Below are 19,779 nucleotides of genomic sequence, written 5' to 3' on the forward strand. Positions count from 1 at the left end.
TGTTGGAGGCCTCTTCAAGGACTTTATTTATGAAGACGTGAAAAGCAAGGACCTCCTGATTAAGACCCACATGTTTCTCTCATCTCCCCACCCTCATTTTAATGTGTCTTCCATTTTAATTGTTAATTGCCAGCATCAGGGTTTTAAGCAATGGTGAGGCAGAAAGGAACCCAGCTCCTCTGTTGGTGCATACTGGTGAGATTAGAGGACCAGGCTCCTCTCTCCAAAGCACCCTCTTTGCTCCAAAAGCTGGGACCTCACTGTGCTTCAGGGTAACCAACAGAGAAGTGCAGGTGGGGTGAACACGAGGCAGCATCGAGTAAGTAGGGTGAAGGAGAGAAGCTCGGAAGCATGTCCAGGCTTCCAGCCTGAGTGGGGGAAAGCTTAGTGGACTGTGTTTTCTTCCATTGGAAATTGCAATATGAAGATTACGTAGATGCTTACAAAACATCAAAGAAAGGTTGGAAATTGTTTGCAAAACTAATTTTACTAAATATGTGTGTTTATATTGGTTATTGAGAAAGAATATTAAACTCTGCCAAAAAAAATATTCAGCACGGAGAAAATAGGCATAACAAATTTTAATGGCTTTTATTCCCCGAGTACAAAGTAATTTATAAGCATTGCAGAAAGTTTATAAAAACAGAAAAATATGAATAAAAATCAAGATCAACCCCAAATTTTGCTACCTAGTGATAGCCACAATTTACATTATATATACTTTCTGTTTTTCATTATTTTAAGTAATAAATGTTCGCATATAAAAAGCACTTACTTTAGTTTATACTAGCATTACAAGATATATTACTTTAGATATATTATCTTAGTTCATTCTTACAAAGCCCCATGAGTTCAGTATGATTCTTGTCTCCATTTAATACCAAGGGAACTGAAACTTAGAGTGAGAGCGCACCAAAAAAGCAAGAGGCAAAGCTAAGTTCTGAACCCTGGAGCACTCAACCTTAAAACTAACTTTAGACCAGAACTACTCAAACTCTGGTCCATGGTCCAGCACTGGCCTATGAACTGTATTTTCTGGTCCATGTTAAGATTAAAACAGAAACTGAGTTACACGTGTATAGAAGCTTTTGCAGCCATGTCACATAGTTTTGCGCATTATGGGCGATTCCCAGTGATGAGGAGGGATTTGGGATTTGGGGTGCCAGCTTGTATGGTGGGCGGCATCTAGTGTCAACTGGACGCCAGACATGCAGTAGGACACGTTCACGTCCGCAGCTCAGTGTGCAGCTGGGCTGCATTCTGCACACAGTGGCACAAGCAGAAGCATCAAGGGGCAGCTTTCAGCAACTTTCCTCATTCTCTTGATCTCTTCTCATCCTCTATTGCTTGGTACCAGGATGTGATGGGCCATGAAAAGAAGGGCTTCGTCTTAGAAAGGATAGACGGAAAAGTTGGAAGGACCTGGATTTCTAAGGAATTTGGAGAGTAGCCATGGCCAACCCTGTGCTGACTGCCTGCTTAGAGACTTACAAGGAAGAGATTCACTTTAAGTCGCTGGGATTTGGGGGTTACTGTCCCTTGCACAAAACTAATGCAAACTGGTGTACTCATGCAGCCAAACCTACCAGCCTTTTAATCCTTTTGCCATTCTCCTAGGTCTGCTTTGTCCATCTTCACGGAAAGACTTGGAAGGGACTCCATTTGAGGCAGGAGAGTGGCGGATAAGAATTCCCAAAGGGAAATTGTATAAGAAACTGACTTGGAGCAAAAGTGCTCTCTGATTTGCTCAGCGTTTTGTGCTGACATGCCAGCACACTGACATTGTTGTAAATGGTGCCATGCCTTTGGGAACTAACCCATCTGGAGTTTATGTGAGCAATGGTATGTCAGCAAGCTGAAAGCCAGGGTTTCATGACCACAGCCACTTCCTGTTGCTACTGGTCATCGGCGTTGTGCTAGACATGGCTCAAGCCAGGTGTTTAACACAGTTATTACTAAAAATTAAAATATATTCTAAAAATTGAAATGCAAAGTATTAAAGTACATAAACGTACAACTTAATAAGTATAGCAGAAACAAGGCAATAAATACTCAGAGCTTATCATTTTTATTTACTTTTTTTTTTGCAGTATTGGGGATAGAACCCAAGGGTATTATACCTCCCAGCTACTATTTTTTATTCTTTATTTTGAAACAGGGTCTCACTGAGTTGCAAAAGGCCTCACTAAGTAGCTGAGGCTGTCCATGAACCACGATCCTCCAGTCTCAGCCTCCCGAATGCTGGGATCACAAGCGTGCACCACCACACCTGGCATTCATTTTTATTTTTAACCTTCACTGTTTTCCATGCTTTTGAGATCTTTCCATTTCTTGAATGAACATGGTGGGAATTCTCTATCACAGTGTACCATTCACATCTCTTCCTGACTCTGCCTTCAGCACCATGTTGGGGATGAATTAAAAGTGGCCACAGTGGGAACAGATATTGATTGGGTTTCCACCATGCTAGACAGAGTGGGGCCAGAAGAGAAATAAAGGTCTTTATCCCTCAGGAGTTTCCAGTTCCCTTGAAATGCCATGAAAAAATGAGATAAAAGTGTGTTGGTGTGGGAGAATTAAGGCTGAACTCAATCAGAAAGCAAGAAAGCTACTATCTGTTCTCAGCTTTAAAATCAGTGGTGGAATTAGGACCATGGGTAAAGCTCCTGGACTCTTGGTCATTCTTGGCTTTTCATTTGGAAATAACCCACTAGACTCTAAGGTCTATTAGGGGAGAATGCCACCTGCCTCATTTACCACTCCATCCCAGCTCTCTAGCGCCATTTCAGATACATGACAGGTGATGAAGAAATATATATTTTTCAGGTGACTGAATGAGCAGGAAGACATGTTCTGTACCATCCCTTCCAGCTTTGAGAACATGGAAGTCCATCATCCAACCAGAGGCCGAGGAGCGTCACGAGACTGAGAAATGGGAACAATCAACAACTCATGTCTTCAGGGACCTCATGAAGAGGACATTGTGCTGGACTCTAGGCCAGGTTGGATAAGCCAAGAAGACGATTCAGAGCTTTAAGTGATGATTTTATTGAAGCCCTGGTAAGAACTGTAAGAGGGCAGTCCCTTCCATTCTCTGCTATCTGGCACTTATCTTTGTGGTTGGATTCAAAACTTCCTTTCATCCCAACTGAAGAGTTTGTCAAAATCCCAAAAAAGAAAAAAAAAGGAACTATACTCCCCCTTCCTTCTCCCCTCCAGCTCTCCAGTAGCTTATTCCCACATTCCTCCCAACATCTCCTGCTGATAATCCCAGAAACATTCACAGCGATTGCCTGCGTATATTCCTTTTCTTTCTTTGGCTAAACTACAATTTTGCTATTTATGAAAGTTACAAATGGAATGCAAATGTGCCCCTTTGCTTCTCCGCATTGCTAGCGCTCTGATTCCGATCTGGAAGGGGGAAACGTTGCATTTGTGAGAACACTCAAATTAGTATCAATTCCAAAAGAAAAGGCAGGTTCGCTCAGTTACTATGACATTCTACCTCTTTCCAGGATCCTCCATCCCACCCTCCCCCGACACACACACAGCTTCTTCAGATATGATGAGAAAACAAGACCATCACCACTTTGTCACCGTTTAACATTCTAAATTGCTTTCTGCTAGCGTTCACAAGGGTTAGGTACTAGGTCATAATTTTGGATAATTAGTATATATTCTTCAGATTCTTTTTTTTTTAAAAAAAGGCTGAAATGATGGAAAGGACTAGCCTTTTCCATGTGGAAAGATGAAAATGGAGATTTATGATTACAGTCTCACAAATGAAGAAGGATGTGAAGTGAGCCAAGATAGATTTGTTCTCTGAATCCTAACACACCGGAACTAAGGGGATATAGTCAGAATCAAAGGAGGTGGCTGCTTACAAATCTATTTAGAACTGCCCTGAGTGCCTGAGGGGACTTTGGCAATCCCAGAATCCCAGCAGTTTTGGAGGCCCAGGGGAAGCCATTTGAATTAGAATTCCCTGTCTGCCAACTGAGCTACCTTGGGCAATTTAACCTCTTTGAGCCTCAGTGCGCTCCGATGCAAAATGGAGATGATGATGTCTGTAGTAAAGGCTTGCCAAGAGGACTAAATAAGAGCCCCGAGCCACGCCTCGCTTTGTGGCTTTGTGCTCACAAACTCCTCCACCTCTCAGCTCTCCTCCACCTGTTCCCTTTCACATCAGTCTTGCCCTGTCTCCCAAGTCAGTAAGTTGGACAAGTTATTATCAACATAGATCTTATTGTTCCCAAGAAGTGATTGGGTGAAAATTCAAAATAGCTGGAGTGAGCTTGGGGGAATTTAGTTTGATGTGTAAGTGGGAGATGGAGTTTCTGGGTTTCTAAGTGGGTCCCTGTTCTTGAAACAGGCAGCTGGAAAGATAAGCCCGGTATAGACGGCATAAGGCCATCTGGCTGTTGTGTGCTGATCCTATTGGGCTTCTTTCCACTTCTGCAGAGCCTCCTGCTCCTCACATCCTCATTAATACAAACTTCTAGCCCTTATCAGTTGCCTGAATTGCTAATATACTCTATTAATTTGAGTTAAAGTGTTAGAAGGTGCTAATGACTTTTAATTTGCTGCCACTCCCATGTAAACCTTACATTTTAACCCAAGCATTCGATGGCTTTCCTTAAAGAAATGACAGTAGTGGGACCTCCCAGGGTCTTGGGAAATCCAACTCAGGAGAAGACACTGGCTTAAACACAGAAGCCACAAGCACAGGTGGGGTGAGGGTGGAGGAGCCATGCATATGCAGGCATGGGAACATCAGCAGCCTGGCATTTGCTGCCAATCTGACCATTCTCCCTCCCTCTGCCCACATTTCAGGAACAAGCTTATCTTTCAGAGACAACAATGGGAGTTGGGTGCACGCAGATCACTGTTGAAGTGGCCAGCCCAGGAAGATTCCAACTTGAGTGATTATAGATGTTATTCTACGATCAGCAGCCATGAAAGTTCCTCATCACCCTGCAATTAAAATCCCAGCTCAATGACTCTCACTCACTCCAAGGACAGCCTCTACATTGTGAAGCCAGCTCTATTTCCCAGCAGATGTATTTAATGGACATTGCTCTGTGGGCCTGCATACAAGTATTCCTTTACAAGGGGTGAAACTATTCCATACAAGCTTTCCACTATTTCCTGGCCATCCAACAACTCTCTCCTAGTGGATAGATGCAAAGGAGGAATACTTCTGAGCTTGGGATAGGAGCATGGATCACCTAAAAGAAAATGGAAACGATATCTGCTTGTAAGAGTACTTGAAGTAATGAGGTTTATCTGACCTATGAGTTCAGGATTGTGGTCATATCTCCATGATGTTCTTCATAGGAAGAGTGTAGCTAGTGGAAAGGTAGCAGAAGAGCAAGGGAGAAAGAAACCAGCCAGCTGGTTTCTCTCTCTCTCTCTCTCTCTCTCTCTCTCTCTCTCTCTCTCTCTTTCTCTCTCTCTCTTTCCCTCCCTCCCCCTCCCTCCCTCTCTCTCTCTGCATGTGTGAGAGAGTCAGAGAGTGAGAGAGAGAGGAGGTCATTGATCCAAGGGCTATCTATTTCCGAGCTACACCTCCAATCCTTAAAAAAGAAAACATACTTTTATTGGAGCCCAGCGACCACGCGTCATCACACATCATATTTAGGTTTATTGTGACAGAAACATACATGCACACAGCACCAACTGCATGTCCCTCCAAGTCCCTTCCCAGCCCCTCCTCCCCCCCTCACAATGACTTTGAAATTGATATCGTTAGGATTGCTTAAACTATCTTCTTCATTAACTCTCCCCCTTTCTTCTCATCTTCTTCCTCAGATTTCTTTCCATGATGCTACTGGTTTCTCTCCTCATTTATCTGAAGTCTTTTTTCGTTTCTCAATGTCTCTCTGGCTAAGACTGGCCAATCTCATTTAGCATAACAGTCTCTAATTCCATCCACTTTTCCTGCCAAATCCCCCTTTTTATCTTTTTTTAAAATTTTTGACAGGATATTGCTAAGTTACTGCTCGGTGGCCTCAGACCTGCAGTCCTCCTGCCTCAGTCTCCTGCGTACTAGGATCGCAGGCGTGGGCCGCCACCGCCCGCTTCTTCTTGCTCTTTGGGATCATCTTATTAATCAATTCCAGGCTACTCCGAAGCCTGTAGATCTGCTCTAGGTGGCATCTCAGATTATAGTTTGGCTTCCTCCTGAATGGTGAACCACTAGAGGACTGGGAAATTAGGTAGCTTCTTTTATCTCCAGCCTTTAGCACAGATCCTGGCACAACGCCGGTGCTCAATAAATACTGCTGAGCAGCGGGTTGCACGGAGGCTTAATGGAAGCAATGAACAGCGCACCAGACATACTTTGTTCATAGTCCACCCTACCGGATATCCCAACCATTCATCTCATAAAAACAAGTCAAATGACAGCAAGGACCGCCCCACACCTGCTATGCCACCCATCGAGAGAGCGAGAAAACCCTCTAGGCACTTGGGAATCTTGGACACAGGACACTTAGATTTTGTCAGCAACTGTGCTAGTGGGAAACAGCCGCTGGGTGTCTTGTCCTCACTTATAATGGATAGGGAGAGTAACATTCAACACTGAGCTCAACATCAGAAAACCCCACCCCCAAAAAGCATCTGGTGCCCTCAAGGAGCTTGCTATTTAAAAAAAAAAAAGTGGAGGTGCATAGACTTTTTTGTGGTACCGGGGATTGAATCCAGGGGCATTCTACCTCCAAGCTGCACCCCCAGCCATATTTTATTATTTTGAACCAGGGTCTCACTAAGTTGTGGAGGTCCTAAGTAGCTGAGGCTGGCCTTGAACCTTCCATTCTCCTGTCTCAGCCTCCCAAGCACTGGAATTGAAAGCTGAGGTGCATAGACTGCTAGGGGCTATCTATAGCCGGAATTGGTTGATGCTGCCCTCCTCTCCCCTCCTCTAGGGAGAAACATCTGCTCCCGGCAGTCAGAGGAGGCTGATACAGAACTTGCCCAACTTCTCTGTGAGGCTTCCCTGTCTTGGCAGTGATGGGATCACCTCCTCTCCTGCAGGGGAGCGCGCCTCTGGGCTTCCAGTGCCAACAAAACCCAGGGGACTGCCGCTTGGAGGCCTCCTTTCTGCTCTTTCTTAAGCACAGAGGCCTCAGGATTCTGGGCACAGACAGCACTTTGGTGGGGACGTCAAGACGGCCCCTTGGTGGCCCTTGGAGAGATTTCGCTGCTGCCAGCACCTCCACAAACCACTGCGAGTTGGCCTGGGACACCGCCAACCTGTCCATCATTTGCAAATGTTTCCCAGGCAGGCAGGACATTCCACAGAGCTCTGCTCACACTCAAACCTCTGGGACCCTTTCATAAACCAGACGGTCACTGCTGGAAAGTTACATTTCCTAATTGCAGGAACCGTTACAATTACTGCAAGAAGAAGAAGAAGAAAAAAATACAGGTAATTCTCCAATTCCAGTAAAACTTAATGGGGCCCTTCCCACCCTAGGCTAATGGTTGGTGCAAAATGTAATTTGAGCTAAAACTGTCTAAGGCTGGGGAAGCGTAAAATGTTCAGCATGGGGGCCTTACCCCCCATGGGAGCCGTATTTTTCTAGAAGGCCTTTCAATCATAATAGGACTCCGGGGAGGGGGGTGGTTATTGATTTTTTTCCAGGAAGAAAAACGAAAGCCGGAGAGGTGACGCCCACCGGGAGTCAGCGCCTCCGAGCCCAGGCGGGGTGGGCGCTCATCCGCTCTTGCAGGGACCGCAGCCACGGAGGAAGCCAGGGATCCGGCCACGCTGCGTGACCTGGAGCAACTCAGCTCCATAAATGGACAAAGATGACCGCCGAGAGGAGGTGGGCCGTCGCGGGCTTACCACCTAGCCCACAAACAGCAATCGCCATCCCCGCCCAAGTTGGCCAGTCCCGGACATTTCTTCTCCCCTCCCTCCCTTCTACCACCTGTCCTCATTCGTCGACTGCGAACGCATCTGCCTGGCAGAAACCGCCTCCTCTAGGCGCGCTGGGATCTGTCTCCAGGTGTCGGTCTTTGTGTCGGGGAAAACTTTGAGAGGAGGCGAAGGCGCTGGACAAAGAGCCGGCGAGGGAGGGCGTTTCGCCTGCGCGCTGGGTGCGCCCGGAGGTGCGCGCTCCTCCCGGGCCGCTCTCGGTGCCCGGAGCCCAGCCCTCCTAGGCCGGGAGTGGCCGGCGCCGGAGCCCCCGGACGCTGGGAGAGCCCAGGCGCGAGGAGCCCAGGCTGGCGGCTGGACGCCGGAGTTTGACGCCGAGGAGCTGTCAAACTGCGCGCGGAGCGGGGCGCGGGCGGGGCGAGGGCGGGGCGCGAGGAGAGGGGCGGGGCGGGCAGCGGCCGGAGGGGAGCGCAGCCGCGGCGCCCGGGCAGCCCCGAGTGTCGCCGCCGCCGCCGGCCCGGACCAGCCCGGAGCGCAGGGAGTCTGCCCGGCCGCCGTGGCGCGGAGGCTCCGGCCGCCTCGCGCTCCAGCCCCGCTCCCCGCGCCGGCCCGCGTGGGTCCCGGCGGGCGCAAACCCACCATGCAGCTGCAATTCCGGAGCTGGATGCTGGCCGCGCTCACGCTGCTCGTGGTCTTCCTCATCTTCGCAGACATCTCGGAGATCGAAGAAGAAATCGGGTAAATAAATAGCTGCGCTCGGGCCCGCGCCCCCAGCCCCGGCGGGGTCCCCTCTCCCCGAGCTCAGCCGCCCCCAGCCCCGGCCGCTTTGTGTGCGCCGCGCCCCCCGGCCGCTCCGCGGAGAGGTGGGGGCAGTTTGGGCTGCAGAGGCGGCGCCGGGGACCCGGGACGGCTAGGGGAGCGGGGGGCGCGGGCGCGGCGGCCGTGGGGGTCCCCGGGCGGGAGGCGCGGGCAGTCCCTAGCCGCCCGGCGTGGGGAAGCGGACTCGCCCACCCTGCCCCTCCCCGGGTGTCCGCGCACAGTGCCGCCGGGGTCGAGGGAGGGCGCCGGGGAGTGTCTCCGGCGGGCTGGAGGGGCCGAGAGTGGAGGGAGGCAGGAGTTTCTTTGTCTCGGGCTCGGCCGCTTTCTCGCCTTGGCAAAGTGGGCAGGGGGCGCGCGGGGATCTCTGAGCTGGGGGAGGGGATCCCCGGGCCCGAGCGGAGGGCGGGAGCCGTGCCCCGACCCCGGGGAAGGGGAAGGTCCCCTGCACACACACATCGCACGCACACACGCCTCCCGCCGCCCGGGATCTGGGCGTGGGGCGGGCACTGCTCGAGGCGAGGCGCGCTGGGTTGGACGGAGACCCCAGCCCTGGCGGGGCTTTGGACCCTGAGACCCCGTGCCCCCCGGCTGCCGTGCGCTGGCCCCAGAGGGACAGGCGTTTGGGGAAAGTCTCTGCCGCCGCCCGGTGGGCTTCAGGGCCCCCAGGAGCGCGGTCTCGCCCTGGCTCTTCCCACCTCTCCAGAGCTGGGGCGGGCCCGCGACCCCCGGCTGGCTTCCGAGCCCGGGACTTCCCGCAGCGCGCACTTGCAGCGCGGGACAGACCCGCCGTGTGTCCAGGAGGCTGAGTGCGCCCCACCCCAAGCCTCCGCGGAGCCCGTCCCATCTCCTAAGCCTCCAAAGGGCGGTGGGCGGGGAGGCCACCGGGGCTCTGAGGTTCCCGGACAGGGAGAAGGCGAAGTCTCTGCGAGGGCAGAAGGTCCCTCCTCCTGCGGGATTCCTGCCCAGCCGGGCACAGTGGAGTCCCGCGCCGCGTGCGCGCGCCCCTCCTTTGTCCCGCTCGTCATTTCGCGCATTATCAACGCGGATCGAGGGCCCGCCACGCTGCCGGGGACCTCCAAAAGGCTGAGCCTCGTGAGCCCGAGAGGCGGAGGCTCCCAGGACCTGAGCCTGGGGGCTGGGCCACTTCCCGCCCTCTCCTGGCCCCCTGGCTCTGCCCACCTCAAGAACCCCACAGTCCCTTCTGTGGCCTCCACCTGTGTCTCTGGGGCCCTTCTCTGTGCCCCCTTCTCCTCCTCGTCCTCGGTTTCCCCACGAGCTCCGAAAACTTTCACAGATGTTGTTCAGTGCCACCAGTTCCCACGCGGAGACGGAGAAACAAGCGACTTTCTATTCGCCTCAGAGATGTGGAGCAAAAGGCAACCAGGCAGGCGACGTCCTGGGATGGGCAGGGGCCCTTCCTCGGGGCTCCTGGTCTTTTCTCTCAGAGGTGGGCTCCGCCTGGCCCAGATCACTTGGTGCGGCTGGCATCTGCCTATTGTTCTGCTATAGAACCCCAGGAAGTGGCTCTGTACTCGGGCATGCCTTGCCCATCCGCTGATGAACTTTTTACACAGTACCTTCCCTCTGCCAGGGACTTTTAATTTTCTCATCCTCTGCGGTAATGTTGCACTTTCTGCCAAATGCACTGTGAAGCTCCACTCCACTCCCACATCCAGTTGTTTCAGCAGTGTATGGAAGAAGGAGCGTCAAGGCTGGGCTCAGAAGGGCATTCACAAATAGACAGCATATTCAAAACGCTGGGCTCTTTTTTTTTTTGCTATGTGTATGTCCTCTTGGGACCTGTTCCACTGGAGGAGCCCTACTTATTTTTTATCCTGCCCCTGCTTGGGCTGAGCCTAGGGGGAAATTGCCAAGCAGGTAACAATTTGGCATCTCCTGGGGCGTCATGGTTCTTTCTGTTCTCTCTGGTTTTCAGGCTGACTCTTGGCTCAGCCTGTGGGGCCTGAGACACCACCCTCTCCCGGGTGGGTATGGGTGCTGGGGGCCAGGTGATTGGAACCAATACTTCAGCCCCACCTACACTGAATCAAGATGAAAGGAGTCTTACCTGGGATTCCATGTGGCTACGGGAGGAAAGATGTGGGCAGAGGATGAGAATCCTAGCCCAGCATGATGGGCCGATAATCCCAGTACTTGGGAGGCTAGGACAGGAGAAATGGCAGTTCCAGACCAGCCTCAGCAGTTTAGTTAAGATTCTCAGTAACCCAGTGAGACCCTATTTAAAAACAACAACAACAACAAAAATAAAATAAAATAGGGTTGGGAGTGTAACTTGGAAGTAGAGTGCCCCAAGATTCAATTCCTACTACTACTACTACTAACTACTACTAAAAATCCCACCAGCATCTTCTGCTTTATAAGAGAGATTTAACATACAGTTAAATCCTTGGGAACACTCCAACTTCGAATGGTTGGGAGTCAGTGCCCGGAAGTGCCTGGCCAGTGGGGGTGTCAAGAGGGCTCTGTCTTCCTCACTGTACACCCTCTTGGGACACCCGAGTCCTGCTGAGCACCACTCCATGGTGGCACCAGTCCTGCCCACCCTTCCCCAACTGCCCTTGACCTCTGCCAGGAAAGATCATGAATTACCTGCCAGTGTCTGTCCCTGGGAGACAGCAATGCTCCTGGAAAAGGGTTGCTGTTTCTGGAAGACGATGGACAGTTGGGACCTTGTGATCTGTTAGGCAGGAAGGAAAGAAGGAAGGGACTGCTTTTGGGGGCCAGTTTTCCAAGGATTATGGAATGTAAAGTAGAAGAAGAAAGCAAATTACAAATGTATTGTCTGGAGGAATAAGACTGGCCTCCACTTTTCTGAAACTCTTAATTTCCTTTCTTAGAAAATGAGAGTTTCCATGTGGTGGCCTCAGTGGTCCCATCCTGCTCAGAGGAATCATAAGCCTTCCGTGAGGGGAAGGCTCTCTTTGAAGGGCTTTTTTTTTAAGAGATACATCTCTTTCCCAGAGATTATTTTTACAGATCCCTTTCTGAATCTTTTGCTTTCATTCAGCCGGGCTTACTGAGAAAGGGAAATGCGGAAAGACAAGTTCTCTTCAGAGCATCCGGAAAGTCCTTATCCGGAAGCCAAGGAGCAAATTCAAATTCTCAGTCAGACACTGGGTGGGATTTGAGAAAAACAGCCCATGATGGGTGCATACAACCTACATTTTAGAGTCAATTGGACCAGGTGGTGAGCTGAACTCTTCTTCTGTTTTTTCCCTGGGCTGAATGAATTCAGTCTTGAGTTAAACTCCATGAGGGGGTATGGGGCATGGTGGTTGTCTTCAATGATGTCCCCAGAGCGGGCACATAGAGTCAGTAAGTAATTATCTGTAGGATGAGTCTCTTCCCTGAATCCTGATACTTTGTTAGGCACACACAGGATCTTGGAGCAAGGCTGAGGCTCATAGATCCTTAGGATAGGAAGGGCTCCCCGTGTAGAAAACTCCACTCTTGTTAGGGTTAATTTGACCCTGAGATGTAACATCACTTACCTCAGATCCCACTCTGGCTGGTTACAAGCAGAGCAGGCTTGTATAGGTCTCCTCTCTTGTAACCCAATGCCCTACTTCCCAAATAAGCTTTTGCAATCATAGAAGAGTTATGAGACTCCGGTTAAAGACGAAATCAGTAGCAAGTAAGGATAACAATAGCAGTCGTGCCCATGTGATGGCGGTGTTGGTTAGCACACGTTGAGTGCAGGCTATGAGCCAGGAGCTTATAGAGCTTCCTCTTAGACACAAAAGCATTTTATCCTCACGGCAACCCAATGGCCAGCAGCCAGTGATACACCCGGAACTGCTATTTGTTGATGTCTGTGTGCCAGGCACTGTGCTAAGGACTTGGAAGCACCAGTCCACTGACTTCTCACCAAACCCCTCTAATCTAGGTACTGTTGCTATCCCCTATTTAGCAACCCGGAAACGGAGGCTCGGAGAGCGTGTTTGACTTGTGCTAATGCAAGTGCTTGACCCGAGCTCTATGGAGATTTTTTTTTTGGTCAGCTTTTATATCACTGGAATCAAGATACTTGAGCAACATAGAGGGAAAAAATAGTTCATTTGGCTCATGGTTTCAGAGGTACAGTCCACAGTCAGCTGACTCCAAGGCAGGTGTCATGACTGTATGGCAGAAGAAAACAGAGAGAGAGATAGAGGGGGGGAGGAGAAGGAGAAGGAGAAGGAGAAGGAGAAGGAGAAGGAGAAGGAGAAGGAGAAGGAGAAGGAGAAGGAGAAGGAGAAGGAGAAGGAGGAGAGACCAGGAACAACTATATTTCCCCAGGTGACCTACCTCTGGCCATACCCAACCTGCCTAGGTGATCACCCAGTAAATCCATTCAAATGGTTAATCCTTCAGGATTATCCATTGAGGAGATTAGAGCTCTGATTCAATTATTTCATTTCTGAACATTTTCACATTGCTAGTATACAGGTTTTTCCTGGGAATATTCTGTATCCTAACGGAACAGAGGTCAAAGCCCATACTCTTAACCATCATAGCAGGCCAAGGGGTCCTCTGACTCGCTTTCCCTCCAGTGCTTTCTAATTTCTTTCCCAGGGTTCTTGCTAAGGCCCAGAGTTTTTCTAAGAGCTTGGCCTGGCCTTAGTACTTTCTTCCCCAGTAATTTAGAAAGAAGAGAACTGAATGAGGAGGACTGGAGGATGACGTAGGATTCATCTTGCCAACCTGTCCCTCTGGTCCGACCACGTTCGGCGCCATGCTAGAGGACAAAGGTGCTCACCCCGGCCTGCTGTACACCTGCATGGCCATGAGTCCCAGTCTCGGGGGCAGAACCTTGGCTAAATCTTCTAGAGGAGGGAAATTTCCCATTCCATTGCCAACCTGGTCCCCATGTCAACCAAACTGGCTTTCCCAGCTTCTACACGCCGTGGGACTGGGCGCCCAGGCATCTGGAGCTGGGGTGGTTGTGAAGGTGTTGACCAGCTGGCCCCTCTCGGGCACCTGTTAGAGTGGACGTTTGACCAGCTGGAGTTGAGGCATCGGGAGCATCTTAGTGCAGCCCTGGGAAGGTACCAGAAAGTACTAGAAGGGTTTGGTGAGAATCCAGTGCGCTAGTGCTTCAGAGTTAGCGCGGTGCCCGGCTCTCAGAGCCATGGCTAGGCCTGCGAGCAGCCGGCAGCTGCTGCCCTCAGCTGAGAGCTGCTGCACCACCGGGCTGAGTCCAGGTGAATGTGCAGGAAAGACCTTGAGTGGGCGAAGTCCACGTACTGTCAGGAGAATACACGTTTGCTCAAGGTGATGCGGGTTTTTTTCTTTTACAGCCCATTTTTCTCCCCTGTCTCGGTATACTTCACTCAAGTATAAGCACGATTGGAGGATATAATAGGAGGAAAGGAAGATCTGGTTGTAACACTCACTCCAAGTCCTTGTTGGCAACTGTTTCTAGCGTCAAATTTAAATTGTAAATAGAGACTCGTCTTAGAAACCCACCCGACACTCAGAGCCTCTTTCCCCTTGCAAGGCAGGGTTGCTAGGTTTTAAAATTGTTTAGGTCTTACAAATCGGGAATGTTGTAAATTGTGCATTATGAATACGTTCAAGAGAGTGGAATTCTAGAAAGACTCCCGTTGCTGTTAACAGGGCAAAAAGCACCTCACCTAGCCCAGCCCTCTCCTCTCTCTTCTGCCTCCCTGGGCTCCCACCATTCTGTATTGCTTACTTTTATCCAGATTGTACCATCATTTCATACCCCAGTGCCTTTGCACATGCTTTTTTCTCTCCCCTAATCACCCTCCTTGCACACAATACCCTTTCTGCCATTCTTGCTCCATCCAGGTCCCTCTTTCCTGTCTGCTGTGTCTCCTCCATCAAGGTCAGTGCTCCTCTGCACAGCACCCCCAGACCCCATCTTCTCCTCGGCCAGCTGACTCCCTCCCCTTCCCTGTGCACCTTTACATCCTACCACCCCAGCATGCTCTGGGGCTGGAGTCCATGATTATGTTTCATCCCCCCCCCATCCTTGATCTCCTGGGGATACACCTATGGTTTAGACAGTGATGCTCATAAAATATATTTTGAATGAACAAACTCTGGCCTCAGGAATAGAAAAAGTCAGCATTCAGCCTCCCAGCTTCCGAAAGTCCCTGCTATTCAACCAGCCCCAACTGGTTGGAAAGCCACTCCTCTTCCCACGTGTCCAGGCTGACTGTGATGACACTGTCCATTGTCTTGGGATGCTGGAGGACAGGCTGGTGGCTATGAAAGCCCCCCTTTGAGTTTGTAAAACAAGAGGACCCAGTGGTCTGCTTGCCAGTTCCCATAAAAAGCAAAGCTTCAGAGTCCAGATGCCAAGCTTCTGCTCACCCGATTGTGCTGCAGACAGCCCGGCCTGGCCCTGCCGTGTGGCCGTCTCTCCTCTTGCCTGGAGAACAAGTACCAGCTCCGACTTTATCATGGCCTTGGGGGCTTTCGCCCTGACACTGAGAGCAGGCTGGGAACTTGGGGCCAGCTGTTTCCTCCGAGGTTGGTCCCCTCCCCTCCTGCCCAGAAAAGGATGCTGGGGTTTCACGCTGGAGACCTGGGGGTCGTAAGGAATGTCAGGCGTGGTCAGGTGTGTCCTCTCCAAGATGTTCTTTATTAAGCACTTCCAAGCGCTGTGCTTTTTATTTTTAAAACACTGGTCAAACCAGAGAATCAGATGACAGGTCGAGACTTGGGGCAGCTGTGCCGGTCCTAGATAAGCCCACTAGAATCAGATCTCTCAGCTGCCTCCAGCAAAACCAAGTTAGACAGACAGATGGCAGGATACACAAGGCCTGAATGCCACCAGCCGGGTGAGTCAGGCGGCAGTCTCCTGCAGGGACATGGGGACAGGTTCCTCCCTAGAGACTCCCAGGGTGAGGACCTTCCTCAGTCTGGGCTTGCCCGCTATCTCTCTGGTGCCAGGCTTGTCCTTAAGTGTTGAGATTAGTCACTCTCCTGGGTGGCAGCTGGGCTGGTTTTAAATTCTCCCCAGTCGCCTGCAATTTGTCACCCAGCTAGGAAGCGGCCGGTGTCCTGATGGGACCTGTGTGTCCCTGTGTTTTCTCAGCTTTGGCTGTCACTGGCTGCCGGGAGAATGGCGGCTCCAACAGCAGGGACCCCGGCATGACACGCATTCACAGCCCCTCTGCAGCTCCTCCTCTGGCCACACCTGAGAGCACTGGGATCCTGATTGTTCCCCTGGGAAATCCAGAGCCCACCTTACTGTGCAGGTGGGCCTTTGAGTTCCAAACTTCTTGGCAAGAGTGATGCCCTCTGTCCCCAGGACTTTCTCGTTAGGACTGGAGGAACCCAGACTCGTCTCGGTTTTCCGGTCCTTTTCTCAGGCTCAACGCTGCAATCCCCCCTCCTCCAGCCTCTTGATCAATGGCTGGAGGGCCAAAGGATCCTCGGGTCAGTGGTTCCCAAATGCTAACAGGAGGTGATCTGAAAGACGAAAAGAAAGAAGGGGGGCAGCACGAGTTTCAAGTTGCCGGCTCGCATCGGACTGTGAAGAACGCTTCCATATTCTGATGTTCTCTTTTTCCATTCGGACAGTAAGACGATGCCCCCCCTTCTCTCTCTCTCTCCATACATACAGCTTTGGTTACCTTTAGTTATTTCTGCCTCCATTTCGCACCCTGCTCCCCACCCAGCCCCATAGACAATCTTGGCATCGATACAGATAACTTCATGCATGAACAAAAGATTATTTGGTCTCCATCCTGAGATCTCTGCTCTCTCCTCCCCCCTCCACCACTGCCTCCCCTCACTTTTCTGAGGTCCTCCTTTCTCATCGGTGCACTCTAGTCTCACGTCACGATGTGGGTCATGTGGACGATGGCAGATAGCCACACAGTACTCGGTGCCCCCTCCGCCTCCTCTCTTCCCTTTCTCCCAATACTGAGTGTCCAGATTAACAATGTTATACTCACAAATGGTGCTGGGAGACCTAAATCCGTATTTATCCATCTGTAGCGTCCATTTGTAGAAAGATGGAACTAAATCCTTACCTCTCACCGTGCACAGGAGCTAACTTGAGATGGATCAAAGACCTGGAAATCAGATCTGAGGTCTTGTTTTCTATTTTCTCTCTAGCTTCTCCATATGAGTGAAAATACATGGCCCTACACTTTCTGGGACTGCCCAATCTCACTAAGCATAATATTCTTGAGTTTCATCCATTTTCCTGCAAATGGCATGATTGTGTTCTTTTCCATGGCTGAGTAGAATTCCATTGGGTGCATATACCATAAGTTTGCAATCCATTCTTCAGTAGATGGACACCTGGGCTGGCTCCACAGTCTTGGCTCTGGTGAACTGGGCTGCTGTAAACATGGAAATGCGTGTGTCCCTGTAGTTATAGGATTTCAGTTTCTTTGGAAGATCCCACAGGTGGTATGGCTGGGTCATAGGGTGGCTCCATTGCCAATCTTTTAAGGAACCTCCATACTGGCCTCCACACAGCTTTACTAGTTGTCAATCCCACCAACAATGCATAAGGATTCTTCTTTCTCCACATCCTCACCAGCATTTATTGTTATTTGTATTCTTTTAAACTACAGTGCTTGCCGGACGTGGTGGCGCACGCTTGTAATCCTCGCGCTTGGTTGGCTGAGACAGGAAGATTGCACAGGCTCAAAGCCAGCCTCAGCTACTTAGTGACGTGCTCAGCAACTTAGTGAGACCCTGTTTCCAAATAAAGTGTAAAATAGGGCTGGGAGTATAGCCTGAAGGTAGAAAACCCCTGAGTTCCACCCCCAGTACCACCAAAAAAAAAAAAAAAAGATAAAAATAAATAAACTACAGTGCTCTTCTTTGGCTAAAGACACTAGTAACCAATGACTCCTAAGCTCAGTTTTACTTATTTATGTGTGTGGTATTGGGGACTGAACTGGGGTAGGGGAAGGGTTCTACCTCTGAGCTACACTCCAACCCTGTTTTATTTCTTATTTGAAAACAGGGTCTCACCAAGTTGCTGAGGCTGGCCTTGAACATGTGATCCTCCTGTTTCAGCCTCCCAAGTAATAAGATTATAGGCGTGTATTACCACAGCCGACCTACCAACCCCAATTGTTTTAAAATGTTACTTCTTATGGATATCTAATAGCCTGGGCTCTGGGAAAACAAGGAACATGGAAAAGCTTACTTCAGGAAACAGAGTCTCAGTCCCCACGTAGTTTTCTGCCATGGAGATGATGCCAGCAGAGAATTTGTGTGTGTGTGTGTGTGTGTGTGTGTGTGTGTGTGTGTGTAGGAGAAGCTACTGAGGATTGAACCCAAAGGTGTTCCACCTCTGATCTACACCCCAGTCCTATTTTATATTTTGAAGCAAGGTCTCGCCAAGTTGCTGAGGTCCACTCTAGGTTGCTGAGGCTGGCCTGGGAACTGCGATCCTCCTGCCTCAGCCTCCCAAGTACTGGGATTACAGCATGCTCCACCTGTGCTCCACCAACAGTCTGATGAGGCCCAAGTTGTTGTCCTCCCATTTTACAGTGAGGAAACTGAGGCCAGACACAGTGAAAGACCTGGCTAAAGTTACGCTAGCTGGTGAGATGTGGGCTGCGGTGTGAACCAGGCGTGAAGAACAAGGGGAAATATCCAGAAATGACGTGTTAAATGGCATGCACTGGGTAAAAGATGTACACTCCTATGTCCAAGGAATGGGCCTTGGGAACAAAAACATCTATGGGCCAGAGAAACCCGGGCTGCAGCAAGGCTGAAGGAGCCCTTTGGAGGCAGCGTTAGAGCCCAGGCCACCTAGGGTAGGGCACAGAAAAGACCGATGCGTGTCAAGCACCTCCATGTGGAATGGGTGGATGCTTTGCCTCCCCTCTGCCCCCCAGCCGCCCTGCCCACAGCAAGTCTCATCAGAATGGCTCTGGAGCGTGGCACTTGTTGGCCATCTCATGGCTAGAGAGAACATACACCCACACTGAGAGGACAACTCCGCGCATGATAAGGCCCCAGGAATGGTTTCCTGGGGAGAAGCTGAGGCCTGGTGCTGTGGCTTCCCAGGCCTGGGGCAGCCTGTCGGGGAAGGAGGGTAGGAGGCCTAGCGCGGGGGAAGGATTCATCGAAGCCCCATTCCCTGGGCCCCAGCTGAGGGCTCATGCCGGTCATCTCACTTAATCCTCCCAACCACACCCTCGGTCCATTTGGAGACTAAGAAATAGAGGCCCAGGGAGGTCTCGGAACTTTCTAAAGTCACACAGCAAGTAAAGGAAGAGCTGGGGTTCCAACCAAGTTGCCTGCCCACCTGCTTCTGGTGACCTCCTTGTAGTGAAGTTTTTGGTAACTCCCCGCTTTCTGCTCTGGGTCTCCAATACTCTATTCCGTTTTCTGTACTGCATAGGGAGTCTGTAAAGGGATGCCGGAGGCCGTGGTGGCTGTAGAAAAGTCTCAGTGAGGAGAGGTAGCCTTCCAACACAATGGCGGCTTTGCCATCAGGTGCGCGTTTCAGTGAGGCGGAGGAAGGCAGGCATGGGCGCTCGCTATTAGGTTTCCTCGTCTCTCATTTCTCAAGTGAGAGCGTTGGCTGCACTTAAAGGATGATTCGCATCTTCTTGCTGGGCAGATGCCAGCAGAGCTTAAATAATGAAGGCAGAGGCATAAGGTATCTGGAGAAAATGAGCTGGTAAGTGGGTAGGGCGGGGACAGGTGTTCTGTTTTTCTGTGAGCAGCAAAGGCCTACATCCCGCATCTCCAGTCCCTCACATGAGGCTTAACGTCATGTGAACGCTGGGTCATACACAAAGCGTGCCCCACTCAGGGGTGTCCTGCCCTGGGTGTGCTGAGCGATGGCCTCCCAGAGACTGTGATGGCTCAGCCCTGGTGACAGAGCCAGCCGAGGCTCCGCAGCCCTCCCAGCCCACCTGCAGTGCCAACCCAGCAGTGTCAGGCTGGCTCAGGTCCTCCCGCACATCTTTGCCAGCCTCCATTCTGGAAGGACTAAATTCTCCCCGGGGCTAAACTCACTGCTCAGGGTTCAAGACACTGGGCTACACACCCAGAAGATGCTACTGGAAGATCACAATTCTTATCTCCTCTGGCCAAATGCTGATTACCTGTAGAGTCAC

The 19,779-nt window shown here is 50.8% G+C and overlaps 1 protein-coding gene across 2 annotated transcripts in view; it reads left to right on the forward strand.

Moving 5' to 3' along the window:
- Positions 1 to 8,522: 8,522 nt before the first annotated feature.
- ST8SIA2 (ST8 alpha-N-acetyl-neuraminide alpha-2,8-sialyltransferase 2) overlaps positions 8,523 to 19,779 on the forward strand; it is a gene marked incomplete at both ends in the record, with an annotated part of 66,311 nt that continues 55,054 nt past the window's right edge. For both annotated transcript variants that reach the window (XM_080692489.1, XM_080692490.1), the window contains one exon: positions 8,523 to 8,620. In XM_080692489.1, the coding sequence (XP_080548615.1) occupies positions 8,523 to 8,620 (98 nt within the window). The remainder of the gene's footprint in view (positions 8,621 to 19,779) is intronic.

The sequence above is a fragment of the Muscardinus avellanarius genome (assembly GCF_963383645.1).
Source record: "Muscardinus avellanarius genome assembly, chromosome: 3".
NCBI lineage: Eukaryota > Metazoa > Chordata > Mammalia > Rodentia > Gliridae > Muscardinus > Muscardinus avellanarius.